The 23,401-nt window shown below is 45.8% G+C and overlaps 1 protein-coding gene across 2 annotated transcripts; it reads right to left on the bottom strand.

Annotated features, from left to right (window-relative positions):
• On the bottom strand, nt 1–18,606 carry BHLHE41 (basic helix-loop-helix family member e41). 2 transcript variants are annotated; one of them, XR_005592755.1, is made up of 7 exons: nt 18,124–18,606; nt 17,789–17,852; nt 17,413–17,520; nt 16,982–17,093; nt 14,592–16,585; nt 2,560–2,651; nt 1–190 (listed from the first exon to the last, which is right to left on the bottom strand). XR_005592755.1 is itself a non-coding variant. In XM_039520409.1 (5 exons), exons 1-5 carry the CDS (start codon nt 18,183–18,185, stop codon nt 15,564–15,566), a joined length of 1,368 nt encoding a protein of 455 aa, XP_039376343.1. In that variant the 5' UTR covers nt 18,186–18,606; the 3' UTR covers nt 13,474–15,563. The 2 variants fall into 2 exon arrangements, 1 of the variants encoding a protein (XP_039376343.1); XM_039520409.1 differs by lacking the exons at nt 1–190; nt 2,560–2,651 and having other exon boundaries at nt 13,474–16,585.
• Between the last annotated feature and the right edge of the window lie 4,795 nt (nt 18,607–23,401).

The raw sequence follows: 23,401 nt of genomic DNA, 5'->3' as shown, positions 1-23,401 counted from the left end.
CCATATTTACATAATATTACACTATAACCTTGTTTGAAATACATTTTCTGATCCAACTCACTTTAAACCTTGAGAGCTGCCTTCAGGCAATGTATCATCTTCCATAATCTGTGAGTTGTTGGACATACAGACATATCCAAAGGCCATGAATGCCACTTCACTGCATGTAAATAGGATGTCCAGTGGTGCTCTAAGGGATCAAGGCAAATTCAGGTAACCTTAATGAATCATCAAGGACTAAAGCATACATTGGACTACCCAAAACTAACATGTCTAATTGGTTTGTGTGTCTGATGGGATTTCAGAACTGATGTCCAATCTCCCCTGCATGGGCCTTAAAGATCCCTCGGTATTTCCCCTAAGTGCATGTTGCCCCACTGACCTGTCCCAGAATTGCATCCAGCACAACCACTGCTATGTGGCTAGCGTGCTGTGAAACCAGTTGCTCACTAACCTTCCTACCCCAGCATTGTGTATTTTACAATGATGCTATACAGATGCTATACAGAGCCCAGTCCTCCAATGATTACACACACTAATTACTTTACTCACTGAATTCCCGCTGAATTCAGTGGGAAGTAAAATTATTCGTGTAAGTGTTGGCAGGATTGGATCCACTTTTGGGATGAGTCAATATTGTAGATATAAATGTAAATTATTGTTACAGAGTCTGCCGTCAGGACAGAAGAGTTGTGTGCTTCTTCAGTCAGAATGAGCAGGGCATCTGTACTCACTGTCCATTGGCATATCAATAGTTGATAAGATTTGAGGTAACTTCTTGGACAGGGCACTGGACTGCAAGCCAGGAGACCTGTCCTCTATTCCTGGCTCTGCCACTGACCTGTCAGGTGACCTTGGGAAAGTCACTTTATATCTCTGTGCTTCAGTTTCCCCAAGTGTAAACAGGACGGATGATAGTACTTACTTTGTCAAGCACTTTGAGCTGCACAGGTGCAAAATCGCTACAGAAGAGCTCATTTAATATTATTAATGATTTATCTGGAGGACAGTGAAGAGCTAATCAGGATTATTCTTCTTGGGATACAAAATCCAGGTCCATCTTTGCAGTGACATGCTTATAGAGCTACAAGCCACGCTAAAGGGAGAGTGCTGCTGTTGTCAAAGGAGTTCTCTCTTCTCCTGCTCCCTTCCTCTCCCACCTCCTCCCTCTCTCTCTCTCCAGTAGCAGCAGAGCTCCTCCACTCCTCCTCCTTGCAGCGGCCCCACAGCCCACAGCAGAGTCTGCCGCTGCTGAACAGCCTCCCTGTCACATGCCTTGAAGCGTGTGCCTTTGCATGTGTGAGCGCACGTGACCGCCCAGTCCTGCAGCAGCAGCTCTGTCGCCTCACACACAAGTACTGTACTTTGAGGGAGGACGAAGAGGGAGTGATGTCAAGGCAGATTTATTGCTAGGCAACAAATAATGCTTCTCTCTTTGGAATCCTGGAGCTTCTTCAAAATGCAGTGGTTGAGGGAATGATCCCCCTGCCACCACCTAGGACTTTTATGAAGCCCTGTTGCACACTGCACTGAATCCAGTCACTGAGGTCTTTAGCAGCATATACCCTCTTTAAAATAAACCTAATCTGATGTGTTAGATAAAATAAACCCTTCACGTACTCTCTGGGTACATGCACAAACTTTAAAAGCAGTACATGTAATTAACTGGTAAAATAGCCTGCACAGACACCCCACTCCAGAATGTTGCATGTGTGTGTACAGATAGGTATTTTACGTATCACACACATTTATGTTGGAAAAATCATAGTGCTAATGAAGCCTTTCCGTATTAGGCCTGAGTAAACCAAAGTTATGTTATGCTTGTCCAAACTGTGTTGGAAAGCTTACAGAACTCATTAGACTGAAGGCCGTGTATCTACCTAAGTCAGCTATTTTGCTTATCAGTTTTGTTTGGCTCCCCAAGTATATGTTGGCTCCCCAAGTGTATGCAGCTGCATTCACATGTATGCATCCAAAGTATCTAGTACAAAGGGTCAACGGATGTATCTTGTGTCCCCTTCAGAATGACAAATGTATCCTCAACAGATGTATCTTGTAGCCCCCACAAAATGATATATGTATCCTGCATATCCAATTATCCCCTAACAGATGCATGTACAGGTTCTACAGGTCAACCAAATGACGTAGACAAACGTAGGCTAAGTTGTTTGTTTCGGGGTATAAAGGTAAGCCCATCTGGCCATGTAAGGTGTGTCTCTTTCTCTGGCACTAGCCGAGAGGAACACCCGCTCAGCTGACCGATCAATAAAGGGTGTGGTACTCGTCTTCCTGTCTCCGTGCCTCCTTGGTGTAATTAGGTAAGCTCCAGGGGAAAACGAGCCCTTTTGGCTAACATTTATAGCATTTATATAATGTTTTATATCTTCAAAGCTTTGTAGAAACAGTATCTAGCTAAATCTTACACTGAAATATAATAAAAATGTTTGATACTTGAAAGTACAGTTCCTCTAATCATCCTGATGGCTTCCAGAGCAAATGTGCTCAATTTACAAATAAAAAGATGGGTTTTCTTTCTAACTGCCAGGCTTGCAAATTCACCGTGAGGTCTGAGAGTCAAGATGCCTGTGTGTTGTCCTCAATTGTAAAGATTCTGCAGGTCACCTTCTGCTCTCAGTTGCAGACGAGCATCCCTAGGACAGAACCCAAAGACAGAATTTGACCCTGCAATTGGACTTTAGGGCCCAGTCCTATAACCTTTACTCACATCTGTCATCTTTACTCATGAGTACTCGAGTAAGGGAGGCTACTCACAAAAGGGGTTGGAGGACTGGGCCTGTGTGGCCTGATCCACAATCCATTCAAGTCAATTCAATGAGCTTTGTACTAGGCCCTAAGGCCCCAATCCCACAGCTAACAGCACATGGGCAGATGGTTGCGCTTGTGTGGTGTAGAGGAGCCCCACTGAAGTGAATTGGACTGTGTGCAAGTGTCACAGCCTTCATGCTGTCAGTTGCAGGACTAGGGGTCTTTGATAACCATTCTGATGAAGTGCAACAGGAGTAGAATCATGGCTGAGGAATGCAGATAGGCCTTTGAATACCCTTGGGAAGTCGATTTTCTGCTGAGTAAAGAAATGTCATTTTTACATAGCTGTTTTCCCAAGTAGACCTGCTCCTTAGAGAGTGCTCAGTAGTGAACCATTTCTGTACTCTCTCTCGTTTCTTTTTGATAACTGGTTCTATAGGCTCTGTGTGGTTCAAAGCATTTTTTAATGAAAACTAGACTCATTAAACTTTGTTAATGAAGTGAAAAAATCAGACAGATGAAATTGAGAACTTTTCCTTTTGAATCTACAGTGGTGGGTAATTATACAAGTGGCGCTACCTGGGGCAGAGCTCTGCTCTCCCACAGAGCCCCACCTCAGTGGGAATCCACACAGGCACAGGGATCCACCCATCATAGCTCATTGGAGGATCAGAGCCTTGGTTTATATAGGCCAGTCACCCTACTATGGTCAATCGGGGGTGGGGGGGGAAGAGTACAACTGCATTTCTATTAAAAACCAAAGTGTCCAATGTTACATTTAACAAAGAAGATTTCATCTTGGTGCAAATGGTTTGTAGACGCTGTGTTGTGAAAATCAGTGTGGGTGCTTTTAAACTCTATCAGCCTAGAAAGGATCAATGTGTCCAGATCGGGGTTGTGGTCGATAGCTCACCAGCAGCACCCCGTGTGAGGCTGTGGCCAAAAGAACTAATGTGATCCTGGGGTATATAAACAAGGGATCCTCAAGTTGGAGTAGGGAGCTTAGTTTACCCTTAGCGGTAGCGTTACCGCTGCTGAAATACAGTTCTAGTGCCCTGTAGTTTTAAGGCGCACGCCCCACTACTGCCTTTCCACACCACAGAAACAGGCTCAGCCTCTTCTGGTTCCGTATCCACTGTGCCATTTAAGTTCCCTTCACCAACACATTCACAGTCCCCATGTCTGTGTACGATATCCTCTGTGCTTTCAGCCTTCTTCTTAGGACCCAAGAGGAGCAGGGGGACTCCCTTCCCTAAGACCTCTGTGAGACTGGGCTCAGCTCACCCTGATCCTCCCTCCCTCTGGCACTTCCTTCCTGTGCCTCTTTATCCCAGTCTTGAACTGGTTAGCTCACCCAGCCCACTAGCCTGATTAGTTAATTACCTTTAATTACCCCAATCAGCTTTCTCTGGGGGAGAGGGAAGGGGGAACTAATTGGTGCACTCTGATCACTTGGACATTGTCACATGCCCACAATTCAAGAAGGATTTGAGAGGGTTCAGAGAAGAGCCATGAGAATGGTTAAAGGATTAGAAAATCTGCCTTATAGTGATAGAGTCAAGGAGCTCAATCTATTTATTTTCGCAAAGAGGAGGTTAAGGGGTGACTTAATTACAATCAATAAGTACCATAGGCACCAACTCCATGGGTGCTCCGAGGCTGGAGCACCCATGGAAAAAAAAATAGTGGATCAGCTCCTCCCCCTCCCTCCCAGCGCCTCCCGCCTGCCACAGATTTGCTGTTCAGTGGCTTGCAGGAGGTGCTGGGGTGGGGAGGGGTGATGCGAGGGGAGGGTGGAATGGGGCAGGAAAAGGTGGGGCGTGGGTGGAGTCGGAGTGGGAGGAGGTGGGGTGGGGGAGGAGCCTTAAGGGAAAGGGTTAGGGTGGAGTGGGGGTGGGGCCTGGGGCAGAGCAGGGGGTGGGTGAGCACCTCTGGGGAAATGAGGAAGCCAGTGCCAATGCTAAGTACCTTGTGTTGGGATGTTCACCCCACACTTGCCCGGAAAGAGTTAATGTAGACTGAGAAGGGAGCTAATTAACCCAACAAGCCACAGCTGAGGGGAAGCAGGTGGCTAAGTAGTCCCCTGACTAAGTGAGGGAGTCCAGCTGAGGAGGAACGAGCTGGGCTCAGTTTAGAAAGACAGGAAATGGGAAGCTGGGGGACTATTGTGAAAGATGGAGGTCACTCTCTGGGAGAAAGGAGAAGTGTTTGGAGGCTGCAGAGACAGGTGCCTACAGTTACTCCCTGGAAGGAGGGAGTTAGTAGACTGGCAAACCGATGGGGGGAAGTGCCAGATGGTAAGGAAGGAGCTCAGGGAAAGGTAGTAAGTTCCAGAAGGGAACAGACCTTAGCTACCGACTAGAGGGTCCCTGAGCTGGAACCCAGAGTATAGGGTGGGACTGGGTTTCCCCACCAGCCACTGAGGAAGTGGCACTATGAGGCAGTGAATGGGAAGATTACCTAGGATTGCTGAAGGAAGACTGGTAACCCAGAAGGAGAAAATGTGTATAGCGACCTGGTCGGCCGGCTGAGTCACAAAGAGGTAGCAGCAGCTCGTAGAGCAAGAAAGGGGCTGCACACCAAGAGAGAGGGAGAGACGGCGTGAAACTGCAGGAAGGGGCATTGACCTCACAAAGCTAATCTCTAGACTGGCCAGGAGGAGGTGCCATCCTAGCGGTGAGTAGAGCACCCCATCACATACCCACAAGGGGAACTACCAGGGCCGGCTCCAGACCCAAGTGCGCGCTTGGGGCGGCGTCCCGCGGGAGGGCGGCAGGCGGCTGCGGTGGACCTCCCGCAGGCATGCCTACGGAGGGTCCGCTGGTCCCGTGGGAGGTCCACCGGGGGACCAGGACCACCAGCGCCCACCAGCCCGCCGGCTGCCTGCGTGCCTGCCTGCGCGAATCCGCCCCTGCCCCTGCAACTACTATTTAATAATGGGCTCCTTAGTCTAGCACCATCCAATGGTCTGGAAGTTGAAGCTAGACAAATTCAGGACTGAAAATAGGACAGAGTTTAACAAAGAGTAATTAACCACTGGAACAATTTATCAAGGGTCATGGTGTATTCTCAATCATTTTCTACAAGATCTGCTCTAGGAATTATGGGGGGGGAGGGTTGTGGCCTGTGTTATACAGGAGGTCAGACTAGATGATTAGAATGGTCCCTTCTTGTCTTAGAATCTGTTTCTTGGGAAATTTTTAGATTTAAAAAAAATGCAAAGCTGGATAGTGCCAGGAATAAGTGGTGTGTGAATCTTCTGTTTGGGGAGGCTCACATGCGAGTGCCAGAAGCTCCTAGAAGTGTGTGTGGAGGGGGAGGCACAGGTGTATGGACTGTGGCCCTGTTTCCAAGGCCCCTTCCCCCAGAAGCCCCCTCCCCCCCCATCCGCTCACTCCTCTCTGTCCCTTCCCCCTGATGACATGCTGGCTGCTCGCTCCTCTCCGCCCCCTCCCTGAAACGAGGGGGTCGGGGACCCTGGGGCCATGGCACCATCACTTTTTCCTGCCTTAGGCGAGTGATGGGGGGTGGGAGAGGGTGAAAAGGAGCAAGTGGAGGGTGGGGGGGCCAAAGAGGAAGAGCTGGAGCCAGGGAGGGGTGGAGCACAGGCAGGGCCACAGTGTAGGCACTGGTGGGCTCCCCCACTTCTATGGAGCTTCACTTCTGGTGCTCCAAAGGTGGCAGCAGGCCAGCGCGCCTCTGGAGGGGTGACCCGTGCTGCATCCACGGCATTTCTGGTCCCATGGCCAGCCTTCTTGGGTAGGGGGGCTGGAACAGTTCATGTAGTGGGGGTGCTGAGAGCTATTGAATCAAACTGTAAACCCTGTGTATAAACCCCTCCTAGTTCCAACACCTATGTTTTTGGGGGGTAACTTAACCTCCCTGGCCTCTTATACGTGCTGCGCATAGTGCCAGCCCCTTACAAAGATGTATAGAAGTGGGGGATGGGGACAAGACTCCTCATCATCTTTTGCTGGCCTGCATAAAATCAAGCAATCCCTGCTCTCAGGGAGGAATAGTTCCTCCCCTACTCTTTGACACCACCCACTCTTGAGCACAGGCCAGCAGAGCGGGACCAGCACACAAGGAGAAGCAGGCTACACCCCACTAAAGCGTGATGGTAGCAGGTATGCTACCACTGGGCACCCTGTGAGCTCATTGTTGCAGAATGGTTTCTATTGCTCCACATGGGCAGGGCATCAGCTCCGTGTTGCCCAGAGTGCAGCCACAACAGGGGCAACAGTGAACTTACTGCTTATGACAGATTGATAACTCTGTGCGATGGGGTGGTCACCCCACACTTGCCTAGAGGAAGTTAACAAGGCTGAGAAGGGGCCAGTTAACCAGATAGGCCACAGCTGAGAGGAGTTAGGTGGCCTGAGTAGCTCCTGATTGATGATGGAGCCCAGATGACAAGGAACAAGCAGGGCTAGTATAAAGCCAGGAAGTAGGCAGCAAAAGGAGGCTACAGCGAGAGAGCCTGCAGCCACTCTCTGGATGTTAGAGACAACAGATGCCCAGTGGTAAAGTAGAAACCCTGGGGATCCAGGCCCTGAAGACTTTACCCAAAAGGGAGTGGAGCAGAAGCTTGAGAGGGGATGTAGGGAAAAAGTCTCCAGGGGAAGTAGTCTACAGTCAATCCCTGGGAGAAGGGAGGTGTGTTTAGACCACAGAGTTAAGTTGCCAGCAGTTTCCCTCTAGGAGGAGGGAGTATGAGCTAGTAAACCCAGAGAGGGGGAAGCCAGAAGGAATCCAGGGAAATAGCAAACAGCACCTGTGAGCACGCAGACCATAGGTGCTAGACATAGGTCACCTGGATGGGAACCCAGAGTACTTGGTAGGCCCAGGTTCCCCTACTCAGGGGCGGCTCCAGGCCCCAGCACGCCAAGCGCGCGCTTGGGGCGGCATGCCGCGGGGGGGGGTGCTCTGCCGGTCGCCGGGAGGGCGGCAGGTGGCTCCAGTGGACCTCCCGCAGGCGTGCCTGCGGAGGGTCCGCTGGTCCCACGGCTTTGGTGGAGCATCCACAGGCATGCCTGCGGGAGGTCCACCAGAGCTGCGGGACCAGCGGACCCTCCGCAGGCACGTCTGCAGGAGGTGCACCGGAGCCGTGGGACCGGCGACCGGCAGAGCGCCCCCCGCGGCATGCCGCCCTGCTTGGGGCAGCGAAATTGCTAGAGCCACCCCTGCCCCTACCAGCCACCGGGCAAGTGGCAGAGACTAGGCAGTGGAGCATAAGAATGCCTGGGACAGTTGTTCAATGTGGCTTTACTACCCTGGAAGGGGAGGGCTATAGTGACCTGGCCAGAGGGCCAAACCATGAAGAGCAAGTCACAAAACAGGACTGTGTAGAGTCCCAGAGAGAGAGGGCAAGAGGGGCAGTGGGGACAGTGAATGGGGTTTGGACCTGGAAAGAACCAGTCCCCAGAGCAGCCAGGGGGAGATGACCTAGCAGTGAGAAAACCCTGTGACACTCTGGAAACTGAAATCATGTATCCTCAAAACAGGTACAGTGAGTGACATGGCAGTGCAAATTCCCCCATGCTGTCTAGCCAATGTGTGTCTATCCTGACCTGAATGGCTATCTCTAGGGGCAATGAAAAGCAATCATTTCTCAACTTCTTGGCTTTTTACTGAGACTGCAGTGTTGCCAATCCCAAGGGATCAAAAATCATTAGCTCCCTCCCACCAAAGTTGTGATTGGCTTAACAAATCACCAGGTTTTCAAAAATAAGTTTTGCATGCTTTTTATTTGCCTTCTGGGTTTTGAGCTTTTAGGGGGTCACATTTTCAAGCTTGTTTCTGCAAGCATGAGATCAGGAAGCTTACTTTATTTTTTTAAATGAAAACTGAGACCACATGATCCCAGCAGCTTGGATTTTAAGAAAAACATCAAGTATTGTGAGATTTGTAGTACAGTCACCTGAGCTGGCAACTCTAAGATGGCCAACTGCAAAATGGATTAGTCATATGGATCACAAAGACTTTCAAGTAACACCGCTTAGAAGTGAAAATGAAACAAAAGGAGAGGGAGAAAAACATACAAATTAAATTCAATGGAAAGACTCATTGCCAAAGGGAGTTTAGGTCAGACCATTAGTGAACATGGGTAACAGCTAGTATAGGCCTACAGTTGTTGTCCTTTCATACACTGCTCTCATTGCCTTCAGTGGAAGTTACTGTATTACATTTCTTAGGTTTCATCTATACTGTATTTACTTTATACATAATAGACTCAGACCTTAAGGCCAGAAGGGCCTATCATGATCATTTAGTCTGCATATCACAGGCTACAAGAACCTCACCCATTCATTCCTGCAACGGGGCCATAACCTCTGGCTGAGCTATTGAAGTCCTCAAATCTTGGATTTAAAGATTTCAAGTTACAGAGAAGCCACCATTTACTCTAGTTCAAACCAGCAAGTGACCCTCATGCTGCAGAGTAAGGTGAAAAAACACCAGGGTCTCTGCCACTCTGATACTGGGGAAAATTCCTTTCCGACCCCAAAGATGGTCATCAGTTAGACCCTGAGCATATCAGCAAAACCCACTTGCCAGACACTTGGGAAAGAATTCTCTGTAGTAACTCAGAGCCCTCCCATTTAGTGTCCCATGTCAGGCCATTGGAGATATTTGCTTTCACAGCCACATCACATTGGCGGCTCATGCTCATTCTGTGTTCGACCAATACACCCAGGTTTTTCTCTTCCTCTTTCACTTCCAACTGATAAATCCTCAGTTTATAGCAAAAACTCTTGTTGTTAGACCCTAAGTGTGTGACTTTGCACTATTACATTTCATCCCATTTCTATTATTTCAGTTTTTAAGGTCATCCATATTTTCTTGTATGATATTCAGATCCTCCTCCATATTTGTCCTTGAGTAACTCGACTAATAACCTCCTCCAGCCTGAGAGTTTCTTTCAGTATGACCTAGGGTAGTCTTCCCTTTAATCAGATCCCTACATACCTTTCAATTCTTGTATTAATCCCATCTTTTCTAATTTAATAAAAATATTTCCCATGTGGAACTGTGCCAAATTAGATCTACTGCATTTCCACTTTTAGAACAGTAGTTATCTTCTCAAAGAAAGAGATCAGGTTGGTATGGCACATGCTACCTTTTGTAAAACCATTGTATTTTATCTCAATTACCTTTTTCCTCTGTCTTTAATTACTCTTGTCTTTCAAGATTTGTTCTAAGATTTTGCATACTATTGAGGTCAAATTAATAGGTCTGTAGTTTTCCTGATCACTTTTCCTTTCTTGAATATAGGTACTATATTTTGCAATTCTTCAGTCATAGGGTATCACCCGTGTTTACAGGATTCATTAAAAATCCTTGCTATTAGGCTTGCAATTTCATATGCCAATTCCTTTAATATTCTTGGATGGACATTATTTGGACCCCCTGATTTGGTCCCATTAAGCTGTTTGAGTTTGGCTTCCACCTTAGATATGGTAATTTCTACTTCCATATTGTTGTTCCCCTTAGCCACCCTGCCATTGCCCCTAAGACATATTTAATTATCTTTAACCTTCACCCATCCTCAGTGCATAGGAGTCCCAGTTCTTCTTTCCTTGTTTTCTTTTTATTTATATAGCTAAAGAGCCTTTTACTATTGGTTTTAATTTCCTTTGCGAAGTCCAGCTTTGCTTGGCTTTTGGCAATTCTCACTTTTCAGCTATACCTCCTTACTTCCAAGAGGTAGCTTTCTTTGCTGATCCTTCCCTTCTTCCATTTCTTGTAGGCTTTCTGCTTTCTCTTAACCTGTCTGAGATACTTATTCATCCTGTTTGGTCCACAACCCTTCCCTATGAGTCTTTTCCCCTTGTTTGGGGAACCTTTCATGCCACCATGATATACTGGATAAATAATACCTGTTTTTAAAGTTTATGTAAGGAAAATACATTTGCCAATATATTACGGTCTATGAGAAATACATTATGTAGCAAGGTATGTATAAAAAATATCAAGCCCAGTCCTGCTTTCTAAAAGTCAGGAAATACAGAAGTGGGCCCACAAATTATACCAATATAAAAAAATCAGGTGGGAAACACAAACTTGAATAATGTCTAAATATGCATTTACACAAGAACAAATATAATTTTGTTTTTAATATCAGTTTCATGTCTAATTTTTTTTAACTGGAAGAAAACGTGAAAACAAACTTTCTTCAAATAAAGCTAAGGCATGGAACTGATAAAAGCCAGAAATTTCATAATTAAAGCTCTTAGATTTCCTTCCACCATTTGTCTTTTGTCCTCTACAGGAATATATTATCCATTTTAATTATGAAGTTTTTTATGTTTTTGTTAGCGCATTAACATTACTGAACCATCCATATTTTGTCTCTAAATTTTGTTTCTGCAACAGCTTTAAAGAGGATATCTTGAAGATATAAATGGGCATGAACTTTAACATATTTGATGCAATGACTAATAAAATAATTATTCCTTTTACTGCACCTGTGAACATTGAAATTGATTAAAACATAAAATTTAAGATGTTGGGATAGGGTTACAATACAATGGAGCCTAAAGTGATACTAATACTAACCTGTAACTCCTATTCATAGAGAGTAGGATTTTCTAAGAAGCCATGGACCTGATAGACACAATTTTTGTGCTGGTATAACTGTGTCAGTTAAGGGTGTGATTCCCCCACACCCCATATAATTATAGCAGTAGTGTAAACACAGCTATACGGGTAGAAAGGTGCCTTAGACCAGTATAGCTTATGAGCTTTCCTGTTTGGAAATTAGCTACATCAGTATAAGCACATTTATCCTGGCACAGTTGCATCCACAGTGTGGTGGTGGTGGGGAGGATATACCATTATAGTTAAAGCAGTACAACTTGATGTGGACACAGTGATGAAATGATAGACACATGCATGGAATTAAGTGGCAGGCTGCAACTTTTATTAAACTTTAACATAGGGGAGAAGTGCTACCCACCCATCACCCTCACTCTCCTATACCAGGCATTTGATTGGTTCCAGTGCGGAGAGCTTTACAGGGCTCCTACCAGGGGTAGGCTCTCCTCAGCCAGCCTAACTCCCAGGACTCAGCTCTCTGAGTCCTAACACCTTCTGCCCAGTGAGGGGGACAGAGGGTGCAGAAGGGTGGGGACCTTGCTCTGCGAAGGCCACAAGGTCTGACCTCAGACTGCAAAGGCCACAAGGTCTCACTCTATCCCGGGATCCCAAGGCCCATCACCAAAATCCCAGGTCTTTTACCTCTGGGAACTGTTCATTTTATTCTCTTAAGAGCACTGGAAACTGACCGCAAGTTGCAATGAATTAAGAACTCAACCCCAGTACCTCAGTTAGGTACTAAGAACATTCCTACTTAATCTGCTGTGGCTTGAAGGTGCTGTGAGGAAGGTGAAAAGTTCCCTGGTCCACTGCTAATTAATCCATGGGAGAAAGAGATTCTTCCTGACCCCCAAACAGGCAATTGGCTAGATCCACAGTAGCTGTCAGGCCAGATTCCCTTACTAGTTCAGGGTGGTTAGCATGGGGTTGCTGGAATGGAGCTGAAAGGGGCTCCATATGGGCCCCTTTCTAAATTAAGTCCTAGAAGCTGAGGTATGCTGGCCAATTAGCACCCTCTCCCCGAGCTGGCCAGAGTACCAGAGACTCCCACTGGCAGGAGTCTCTTCCCTTCCTGCTAAGACTGTTCCCTGTCACAAGCCCCATCAAATTTCGTCCACCCATTGGGACAGGTTGAGCATTTTTGTGTATAGTAAAAGCCTAATTGAATTTCACTCCTCTGACTCGATTGAAACCCCAGGCACAGAACCTGATCCAAAGACCATTGAAGTTAATGGCAGTCTTTCCACAGACTTTGGTGGGATCTGGATCAAACCCATGAATAACTGTTTTCAACAGGATTATTTACACATGGTTGCAGGATCTGGTCCATTATTAATATTTTACAATAAACTCTCAGAAGACATTACAAGTAATAAAAATGTATACATAGTTTTAAATCAATTCATTGAATCATCTAGCTATCTATAGTGAATTAGTTTAGCTTAGCTTTACTATAAAACCATGTAGACTTACTTGCTCGTAATATCATCTGAGTTGTTTAAAAAAATACGTAGTTACCTGAATTCTTTATTTTGTTCCTGTATTTCTAAAGGAGATTGAAATTAACATGGCTCCTTTTTTTTTTTTTTTAAATTGCTCCTATATTTGTACTCCAGCTAGATCCAATGTCAGTGCAGCTATGAAAACACTTTGATTGTTAATTGGTACTGAAGAACCAGTAGAGGGAGCACAAAACATTGTTTTTATATTTATATCTTACATAAACTCTCCCTACTTTTTTTTTTAAATTATTTTCTCAGGAACAGGATGATGAAATTCAAAAAGGAAAAAGCCCCAAATCTCATCTATATTAAAACTGTTAATGTCTTTAGAGGAATATTTTCCCATAAATTACTTGATTGTATCTCTATAAAGCTGGGTTTTTTACAATATTTCCAGTTTCCGATATAGATGATTTCCCCCAACATTTATGAAACTAATGCCATCAACCTGTCATAAAAAATCTGATAATTAAAGTCTGATAATTATGTACTAAATATGTACAATATCTATAGTGTGAATGTTACATTTTATCATTTTAAAATATAGAATGAATATACTGCAAAAAAGTATAGAACAATTTAAAATATAATTAGAAATGTGTGTGCATGCATGCTTTATGCAGTGCTTTGTGTAATGTACACACTATAAAATACAATTCATTGAACTCAAAGGAAAGTAAGCAAATGCAAAACCATCTTTAAAATATGCAAAGACAAAATAAATTTCTATCTACATTCGCACTAGACATTTTTTAAGGTTTGCTCTGCAGCCATTATGCTGTATTAATGTAGGAATTTTTAATTACTAGACAACCCCATGTTGTGTATTAAAGCTTTTATTCCTTAGTAAGACTTTTTTAAAATCACAAAATAGTGTGTAAATATTTAGATAATAGAATTTGTGGAGTGCTGGAAAATACTGAATATAAAGATTGATTTCTAATATATCACATACTAAACTGTTCTAAAACAGCTGTTTTCTTGCAGACAGTATTTATTTTTTAAATAATTTAAGACAGCATAAGCTTGTACCAAGCATAAGCATTGTAACAAAAGTGCAACTTTTTTCAGCAAATCCTCCCCAAAAGATATTTAACTCAAAATATCATTAACACGTTTTCTCCCTACAAAAATAGCATGTCAGACATCATTAATTGGATGTATTAACAACTATTTACATACAGCCATTCTGCAGGCTAGTAAGATTTTTTGTAACGTTGTTTAAACACAGCGTTTGAGGCAAACAGTAGCAACAGCAGCAGCAAATGCAATCAAACTGACTAACAGACCCAGAATACTTATTCACTCAGTCAGACAGTTGTGTCTCACCTCTTACATAACATTCAAGTGAGATTTCTCACAGTGCTACCTTGGCAACAAACTAAAAATATCTAGGCAAGGTCTTGTTTTAAGCCTTATTAATAAAGCTTTATCTGTGTGATTATCTGTACAGTCTCCAGAAAGGGAAATCGCGATATCTGGAGACAAAAGGACTGCATGGGACCTTATCCCATATCTTCTAAGCATTTCCAATTAAAAACTGAGATGTTTAATCATTTCCTCCAGTTTTTAATTTGGGATAAAATTAGTTCAGGGTTGTCAGTTTTTTGTTTTGTTTTTTCAGTTCAGTGCAGAAATGTTTGTTTTATAAAGGTTATAAAAACTCAGGAAAATACTGAAATTAAATAAGGACAAGTGGAAACAAATGCACTTGCCATACCTCTATACCTTAGCTAAGAAGAAATCATAGCATAGGTCTGACCCTCTATTCCTTGCGCATCCAAAACTCTGACTGAAGCCAGTAGCAACTCTGGGTACTCAAAGCACTGAAGGACTGGGCTCAAGATCAATTCATTCATGGTCCATTTATCAATAAAGTGCGAACGTATGTACTTAAAACTCACCTTCTCTTTCTCTCCCCTCTCCCCCATTCTGATAATTAACCAATCCAAGTCTCTTTAAACAAGTGCAAATTACTAAGTGGAACATAGAGATACTACAGAAAACCATTTCAAAATAAGGTGCAACGTTTACTTTAGAGAAAAGCATATCCTTACTATTTTTTCTTTCTTTTCTTTAATGTATTTATGCATTTATAAAGCCAAACATTAAAAAAATACTGAGTAGCAAATGTAATCCTTAAAGATTCTCAAGCAGTGGCAGAGGCCTCTAGAGTTAAGCACCCCCACCCTACGTTGAGTCAGATACTGTATGGTCTTCATTTGCTTCTATATATTATTATTAATACACATCTCTAGAGAGGCCATAACCAGTCTGTGACTCCCAGGGCAACTTTTTTTGCCTACCCACTTTCAGATGTCACTGACACTCTGGATCAGAAACTGAATCTGACTCTCTGGCTTACAAAATGTTTGATTTGAAGCCTGTCTCTATTTGCTCCCTTTCGGTAAATGTGGAGACAATTTGGGATTCTCTGTGAAACACCGAAATGCAAAGGATCTTTTACAGCAGAAAAACTGGGGAGGGAGAGGGAAGGAACGCAGCAGGAGAGAACACCAACGAAATGAAACCACCACAACAGAAACATCGTGCAACTCTATTACACTTTCTCCTTTAAAACCACAAAGTGGGTGGGTGGGTTGTTTCTGATTGTCGCTGTTATGATTTATTAGGATGGGCTCCTTCTTCCTCCCTACTAGGGAGCATGGGTGGGCTGAATCCTATGTCCTGCAGCACCGTTCAGGGGCTTTCCTTTCCGGGCTGCAAAAGATCTTCCGGGGAGGGAAGGTCACTGTCCAGGCTGGGCCCAGTCTCGCAGGCAGCAGCGAAGAGATGGGGCAGGTGCTGCCCGGCAGAGACCAGGTCAAGAGGCAGAAGGGCCGCGGCGGCGGCGGCTGCGTTCGCCTTATCAGCCGGCGCCAGCACCGAGGACAGGCAGGGGAAGGCGGCGGCAGCGGCGGCGGCCTGGGCCGGGATTCCGGAGTAGAGCAAAGGGATCGGGGCGGCGGCCGGGTAGAGATATTTCTCCAGGTTGCTCTTGTCCAGCAAGGGCTGCATGTAGGCCGCGGCCGCGGAGGGGGAGATGAAGTAGAAGGGCAGGCAAAGGGGGGCGGCGGCGGCGGCTTGCTGGCCAAAAGCAGCCCCGCCCCCGCCAAAGGCCATGAGGGAGCTGAGCAGGGCGGCGTCGGGTCTCAGCAGGGCAGCAGCTGCCTGGTGATCCGGGCTCAGCCCGGCGGCGGCGGCGGCTGCAGCAGCAGGGAGCGTGGCGCTGCCGCTGCTGCAATCCAGCTTCAGCCTCTTGGGCGCTGGGGCCTGGTCCCCGGCTGGCTCCTGTTTGATAGTCACGCCGGGCAGCCCCGCCGCTTGGCCTTTCTCTCGATCCGGCCGGCCCTCGCTCTCCCCGCCATAGCCGCTATCCGTGTCGGTGTCGTTCTCCCCGCCGAGCTCCACGGGCGGGTGAGTCCGCTGGATGACGGGGACGCAGTTAGTCTGAGCCTCCAGCTTTTGCCCGGTGCGATCTTGTGCACAGGAGGAGGAGGATCCTTTGCTCACAGGGACCTGTGGAGTCAACAGCTGGGGGCTGGGTAAGAACTGAGTGGAAACCGCGTGCAGATGGTTGACGAGCTGGGCACATCTCTGCTCTCTGGGAGTCCAGCTTTCAAACCTGGAGAGGTATTGCAAGACTTCTTTGGCGCACGTTTGAAATCCCGAATGGAAAGCATCCAGGTCGCACTGAATGGGGGACTTCATAGACCGCTCCCCTGTGATGGAGAATATGGGAGGGGGGGTGCAAAGAAAAGTCAGCATAAAAACAGCTGCAATCACCGGCATGGGAGTCCCTGCTATTGGGCTTGTTCTTTTAAGTCAAAACAAAGGTAACTTCTTAGGGAAGCCTTTTAATCCAGGCTAGTTCTCCTCATGGGGCACAAATGCCTATATTTGCTGGGAGTTAACATGGCAATGTGGCTGGTGACATCTCATTGGAGGTCAGCGTTTTGGCCAGATAATACCCTAAGCATTTTATTATATTCCTTTCAAAGCACATGAAAAAAAATTCAAAGGACTGCCCCTATGAATTATAGTATTATGAGATCTCCAATTTAACAACCGTGTCTCCTGAGTATGTTTATGTCCTGGCTCTTCTGAAACTGACTTACCATTCTGTAAAGCAATTATATTCTGATGCTGTTGCTCCGTTAAGGCTGTTAAAGCTTTCAAGTGTTTCAAAGTTAATTCCAAAACTACAGCTTTCTCCAGATGCCCCAATGTCTGAAAAGTAGGGTGGAAAGGGACACTTGGTTACCAGCACAATACAATTGCCCATTATATTCTGTGTCCCTAAATTCAGGAACCTCCCTTTGAAAGGAGTATTATATTTAAAGCTTCTGGTTTTACATAAGCATGTTAGAAATGATTGCTGCTTTAAACTGAATCACATATACATACACCTCTGTAGAAAACCTTTACCATCCAACACAAGTCATACTTTTTCAGTTCTAAGGTTCCTGTCCTTAAATTTAAAGATAATCACAAAGAACATATTGTATAATGCTTCCCACAATGAAATATATATATATATATACCTTACCGTCAATTTCAGATGCTCTGGTAATAAATCTTTTAGCTGAGCAATGCATTCATTAATCCTGTCTCGCCTCTTCTTTTCTATCAATCTATGTGGCAGTTTGTATGTTTCCTAATTAGTGATATCAGGAAAAGCCAAATGTTACAGTCACTTAATATGACAATCAAAACAAAAACAAATTTCCACATGTAGTGCAAATTGCAAGGTGTGTATAGCTTTCCCTTGCATGCTTGTTATCCGGTAGACACACTTATAATTCAGGGAAAGTTCAAAGGGAAGAAACTCGATGCGGTTATGGGTAAAGCTATGCTATAAAAATCACCGAACCCCAATTAAGTATTTAGGCAGGTCATGAAGAGCTTCAGAAACTTATTCTTACCTTACTCTCGTCTCTTTTCATGCCTCTTTTGGGTTTGCACAAATATAAGGATGGATAGTCCAGTCTGCAAAAATGAAAGAGATCCAATGGTAGTATGTCAATGAGCTACTTATCACTTTCGTAAGTGGGAATATATACATACAGAAAGAGAAAAACATATAAGATACGCATATAATATTGCACAGCTCCAAAGATAGTCCCCGACTGCAAAAAAGGAGGCAAGAATCAGACATCATTTAAAGAGTATCTATTTTTTCAATGCTTTATATCAGTTTCTTAAGAAGAAACGAAACACTAGTGATAAGAGACAGAGATATATTGCACTGGCTCCTTACCCTATAAAATCCACATGTTCTAGCAACTGCCTGTCTTGCAAACGAGGGATTCCTTCATCCATGTTTGACAACAGCTGATTTTTTGTTGTTGCTTTTGATTGAATCTGTGGGATGCTGAGAGTCTTTGGAGATCTTTGAGCAAAACTGTGCACATGCAGCCTCTGTCTCTCCTGTGCACCGGGGAAAGTGTGAAGCAGTTTGTCTCCCCTCCCCTCTCTCTCTCTCTCCCACTCATACACTCACAGTCACACACTGTGCGGGTAGTTTGCACTCACTGATCAGTGTTTGGCCACAGGGCACGCGCGTCGCCAGCCAGACCAGCACCCAGCTCACGTGCGGAACGTACCATACAAGCTCCAGACTAGGGGTTTGGGTGGGAGGGAGAGGAGGCGGGGACAGCTGATCCAGGCGACCGGAAAAGAAAAACAACTTTGTCCAGCTATTCATCTTCCAAATGGCAATGCAGTCAGCTGAGGTTTCCTCCTGTAAGGAAATAAACGCAGCACTCCTGATCATGGTGCATTTAGTGTCTGGGGATTGGTTGCTCTTCAGTCTAGCCAGTTTATGGACGGGGGAGAGGGGGTGTAGAGATTTCACATATAGCATAAAGGATGCTGGATTTAAAAGCGGAGGCAACGTGGTGGTCCTGTGCAAAAAGCAAAACGCGTTGGGAGGAAGAATCCGTAGTAGGGGGAGACCTTTGATTGCCAAGATGCAATTTTCAAATCAGCTGTCTGGAAAGTGATTAAAATGGTGCATTCAAAAATGTTTTTTTATTCCTGAGCTACACTGAGAGTCCCATTTAGGGAGTTTAAAGTTTGTCTGGTGACGAGAGATTATTTTGCCTGTTTATTTCAATGAGCCATTGATAATCTCGTGAGTTTTTGTTTAATCTGTCTCGTGCAGGTGATCATAAACGGCCCGTAACTCTTAATATTGCCCATTAGAAAGAACCAGGAGTGCCCTATTTGAGGCTACCGATTACTGCGAGTTGATGTCTGTAGGTGCAAATCAGGAGCGTGCTCTAGTGGTTTTATGACTGTCACAGCCTGCATCGCTGTTGCAAAGGAGTTGTCAGGAGAGGCAGAGAGAGGGTGACATTGGGAGAGGAGTTACACTGGAGTGAAATGTAATATTAATCACTCCCCCGTGGACGTCCATTGCTCTGTGTCTGGTGGTACGTGCCTCCCCTGTCCTCCTCCCCTCCCTTCTCCCAACACACACACTTTTTAAGTCTGATAATGAACCCTGGATGTGTGCGCATAGCCCACGTTTACTACCACTGGCACCTAAAAACCCTCCTCCTTAATCCTGTCTCAAACGGGTACACTCACAGGGCTAGCAACGTGATCTGACCTGCCGCTGCCACATCACAGCGGTGAGAGCCCTTGCTCTGGAGCTGCTGCTGCAGCCGCTGCCTAGGGAGAAATGCAAACGCAGCTGCAGAAGCAGGAGTATTTACCTGCTCCCCAGAGCGAGCCCAATGGAAATGACTCAGTGCAAGTCAAAGTACAGGGGGGAGGAATCTGCGATGCTAGGGACTCCTGCCGCTTGTGGGAACAGCAACCAGCCACGGCTGCTCGAACAGCATTATATACCGTCTCCCCACTGATTCCCTGCGGAAATTAGATTGCAAATGAAAATGACCGTAAAGTAGGGGTTGTATTAAATATACATAAAATGGGGATGGAGCGATCTGGGCTCTGGTGAGGTGTTAAGAGCTCCTGGTGGAAGTTAGCAAACGCAGGGGCAGGTTTCTTTATTTTTTCCCAATGGCGCTCAATGGAAATCACACATTGTAAATGGAAGTAAATGAGGAGATCTACATACGGATGTCAGTGTTGCCAGCCCTCAAAATTTTCTGGGGAGTCTCTGGATATTTGGGTTTTTTTTAAAGCCTCAGCTCCTGGAGGCGTGTGATTACATGAGAATCTCACCTTTCTTTAAAAAATGACTAAACTTCTAACAGCTCAAGAACGAGACAGCAAATTAAAAAACTCCATATTTATTATATTTTTAAAAATCGCATGATTTTTTAAAGCCATTCTTATGATTTTTGGAAACTGATTTATGATTTTGGTATGCTTGGCACTGTTACATATACAGTACATGAAGTGTGAATGAGGATTTAGGAGCGGAAAGGGCTGTAGTGGGGTGTTAGGAGCTCCCAGAGGTGGTGCTAGCCCATTGGGGGCCCTAAGCAGGATTATTTTGAGGGACCTCCCACACACACAACACAATGACCCATTATTGGTATGATCAGGGCCCTAAGCAATTGCTTGGTCTGCTTATGCCCAGCACCGGCTCTGGGAGCTCCTGCTACTAATGAGAAAAGTAAACGCTGCTGCAGGGGCAGGATTGTTTAATTTGTTCCCAGTGATCCTGATGGAAATTACGCATCGTCAGTGAAAGTCAATCAGGAGATACACAATACGTAGGGCCCTACCAAATACACGGCCATGAGAAACGCATTATGGATTGTGAAATCTGGTGTCCCACCATGAATTCTAGTCTTTTGTGTGCTTTTACCCTATACTATACAGATTTCACAAGGGAGATCCTGACCCAAAAGGGAGTTGCAGGGGGTCACAAGGTTATTTTAGGGGCCCGGGGGTGGGTCGGGGTATTGCCAACCTTACTTCTGTGCTGCCTTCAGAGCTGGGCGGCTGGAGAATGGCGGCCGTTGGCCAGGCACCCAGCTCTGAAGGCAGCACCCCACCAGCAGCAGCGCGGAAGTAAGGGTGGCAATACCATACCATCACACCCTTACTTCTGCACTGCTGCCTTCAGAGCTGGGTGGCTCGAGAGCGGCGGCTACTGACTGAGGGCCCAGCTTTGCAGGCAGCAGCGCAGAAGTAAGGGTGGCAATACCATACCAGACCATCCTTACTTCTGCGCTGCTGCTGGCGGTGACTCTGCCTTCAGAACTGGGCTCCTGGCCAGCAGCTACCACTCTCCAGCTGCCCAGCGCTGAAGGCAGAGCCACCACCAGCAGCAACGCAGAAGTAAGGGTAGCAGTACTGCAACCCCCCCCCCCCCCCCACACACACACAATTCCTTTTTGGGTGAGGACCTCTACAATTACAACACTGTGAAATTTCAGATTTAAAGAGCTGAAACCATGAAATTTACTATTTTAAAAATCCTATGACCATGACATTGACCAAAATGGACAGTGAATTTGGTAGGGCCCTAACCAGGGTGTATACATTCAACAGTGCTTGGGTGTAGCAAAAGGCATTATGAAGCTCTAATGCAGTGGTTCTCAACCGTGGCTCGTGGGCCACTTGCAGCCCAATCAGCACATAGTTGCAGCCCATGTGACATCCTCAGGGCCATACAGGTAGTACATATATTGTGTGGGTGCAGCCCACATAACACATAGAGAGCTGTCTATGGGGCCCACAATCGTAAATAGGTTGAGAACCACTGCATGTTGAGAGCACTTGCTGCTAGGGAGAAAAGCAAATTATTGGGTAGGCTCGATTGTATACCTTCTTCCCAGAGTGAGTTCAGTGTAAATTACACATTGCACGTGAAAATTGCCTGGCTATTGGCATGTGACAATGATACATGCTCACATAGTTGTTTCCTTCTAATACTGAACAAGGAACTTCATTAGAATAAGGAAACAATATATTTCCTCAAACTCTCCTGTGTATCTCTCTGCTTCATTTTAGAGCTTCTACCTAGAATCAGCCCTGAACTCTTCTACCTTGCTTCCTACTACAGTTTTAAAGAACCAGTACATTAATCATCACTGATAATAGGGTGATGGGCCCATTAGAAATTCAACAGATTAGAGAAAGAGAGATGTGTCTGCCTCTGTCATCTGTTACCATCTACATATACATGTGCACAAAGGGGAAAGAGCTTTTCTGTGATGTTAGAACCTCTTGCTGCCTATCAAGAAATGGACCCTATTAGAGAGGTAGATTTAACTTCTCCCCAAGGTGATATCCACTGAACCAGGACCTTATATACACAGGCCCTGATTCATACTTGTGTAGGGTGATCAGACAGCAAGTGTAAAAAATCCGGACAAGGGGTAGGTGGTAATAGGTGCCTATATAAGAAAAAGACCCCAAAATCAGGACTGTCCCTATAACATCGGGACATCTGGTCACCGTATACTTGTGGCAGTGAGGAGCCCAGCACAGGGGCTGATGAAAAAATAAAGGTGCATCCTGGGGTAATTAGGAGCCAGTAGGGCCCCAAGCGAAAATTAAGGCAGCCCTGAGAGCTGCCCTAAGTTGTACTGTTAATCCACGGCTTCTGTGGACCTTGTGGGAACTCAGACCTGGCCACATTCCCTCCTACACCCGGAATGCCCTCTGGCCCCTCCTGACATCCTAGAATGCCCCCCTGCTCCCAGAGCCAGATGGAAGGGTCGGCCTTCTGTGACAGGCATATTCCCCAGGGTGTGCAGTGCAACTATGAATTAGGCCATAATGTGCTGGGCTGGAGAACAAGGCTCTGAAGCATTTGGAAATCCTGTTTGGCAGAGATTACATGCCTGCTGTATTATTTGTCTCCCCTTTACTTCACGAAACTGCCGCTGCAGCTGCTGCTGCCTGGCTCAAGCACAGATCCTTTACACAGTGCTTGACTGCATGACAGTGGTGGTGGCAGGCCTGCCACGTCTCACGCCTTTTTAGGGAGACTCCCCTCTTTTCGAGTGAGCAGGTTTTTCAAAATATCTCACTTGTATTGAGGAAACCTTTTGGTTTTTGTGTTTCAATGGAACTTTAAACAATTCTGTCATGTAAGTTGTCTCCTAACCTTGTGTTGGTGGCACTTTGTGTCCTGGTGGAGATATGTTAAATGTCCCTCCCTCCCCCTTTCTTAAACTACCAACATCTAGGTTCTGAACATAGCAAGAGACTTGGCAGTGGGAGGACAAATATTTTTCCTATTTAATCTAAGAGGTGATGCTCTAGGCACACCATGACAATGGGTCCCACAGCTCCACCTCGTTCTGGGTCACCGTCCCCCACCTGGAGTGACAGTCACAGAGAGGGATGGGTAGCAGCATAGGCTTCCTTATTGCCCCCAGGAGTGGCAGTGTCTTCTCATCTTGGGAACAGCAGATCTCCTCCTTTCCATAGAGAGGCAGGGGGCCAAAGGGGAGCGGACCCCCTGTTGGAGTACTTACCTCAGCAGCCAGGGGTGTGTGGGCCAGGTTTGAGGCATTCTTCTCTTGCCACACACAGAGCCCACTGCTAGGTGGTATTGATGTCCGCTGGAGTTAACATTCCATTGAGATCCACGGGTCAGT

The sequence above is a fragment of the Mauremys reevesii genome, linkage group 1 (assembly GCF_016161935.1).
Source record: "Mauremys reevesii isolate NIE-2019 linkage group 1, ASM1616193v1, whole genome shotgun sequence".
Taxonomy (NCBI): domain Eukaryota; kingdom Metazoa; phylum Chordata; order Testudines; family Geoemydidae; genus Mauremys; species Mauremys reevesii.
The sequence above is the reverse complement of the archived record's forward strand: the minus strand, read 5'-3'. Positions and strand labels throughout refer to the sequence as shown.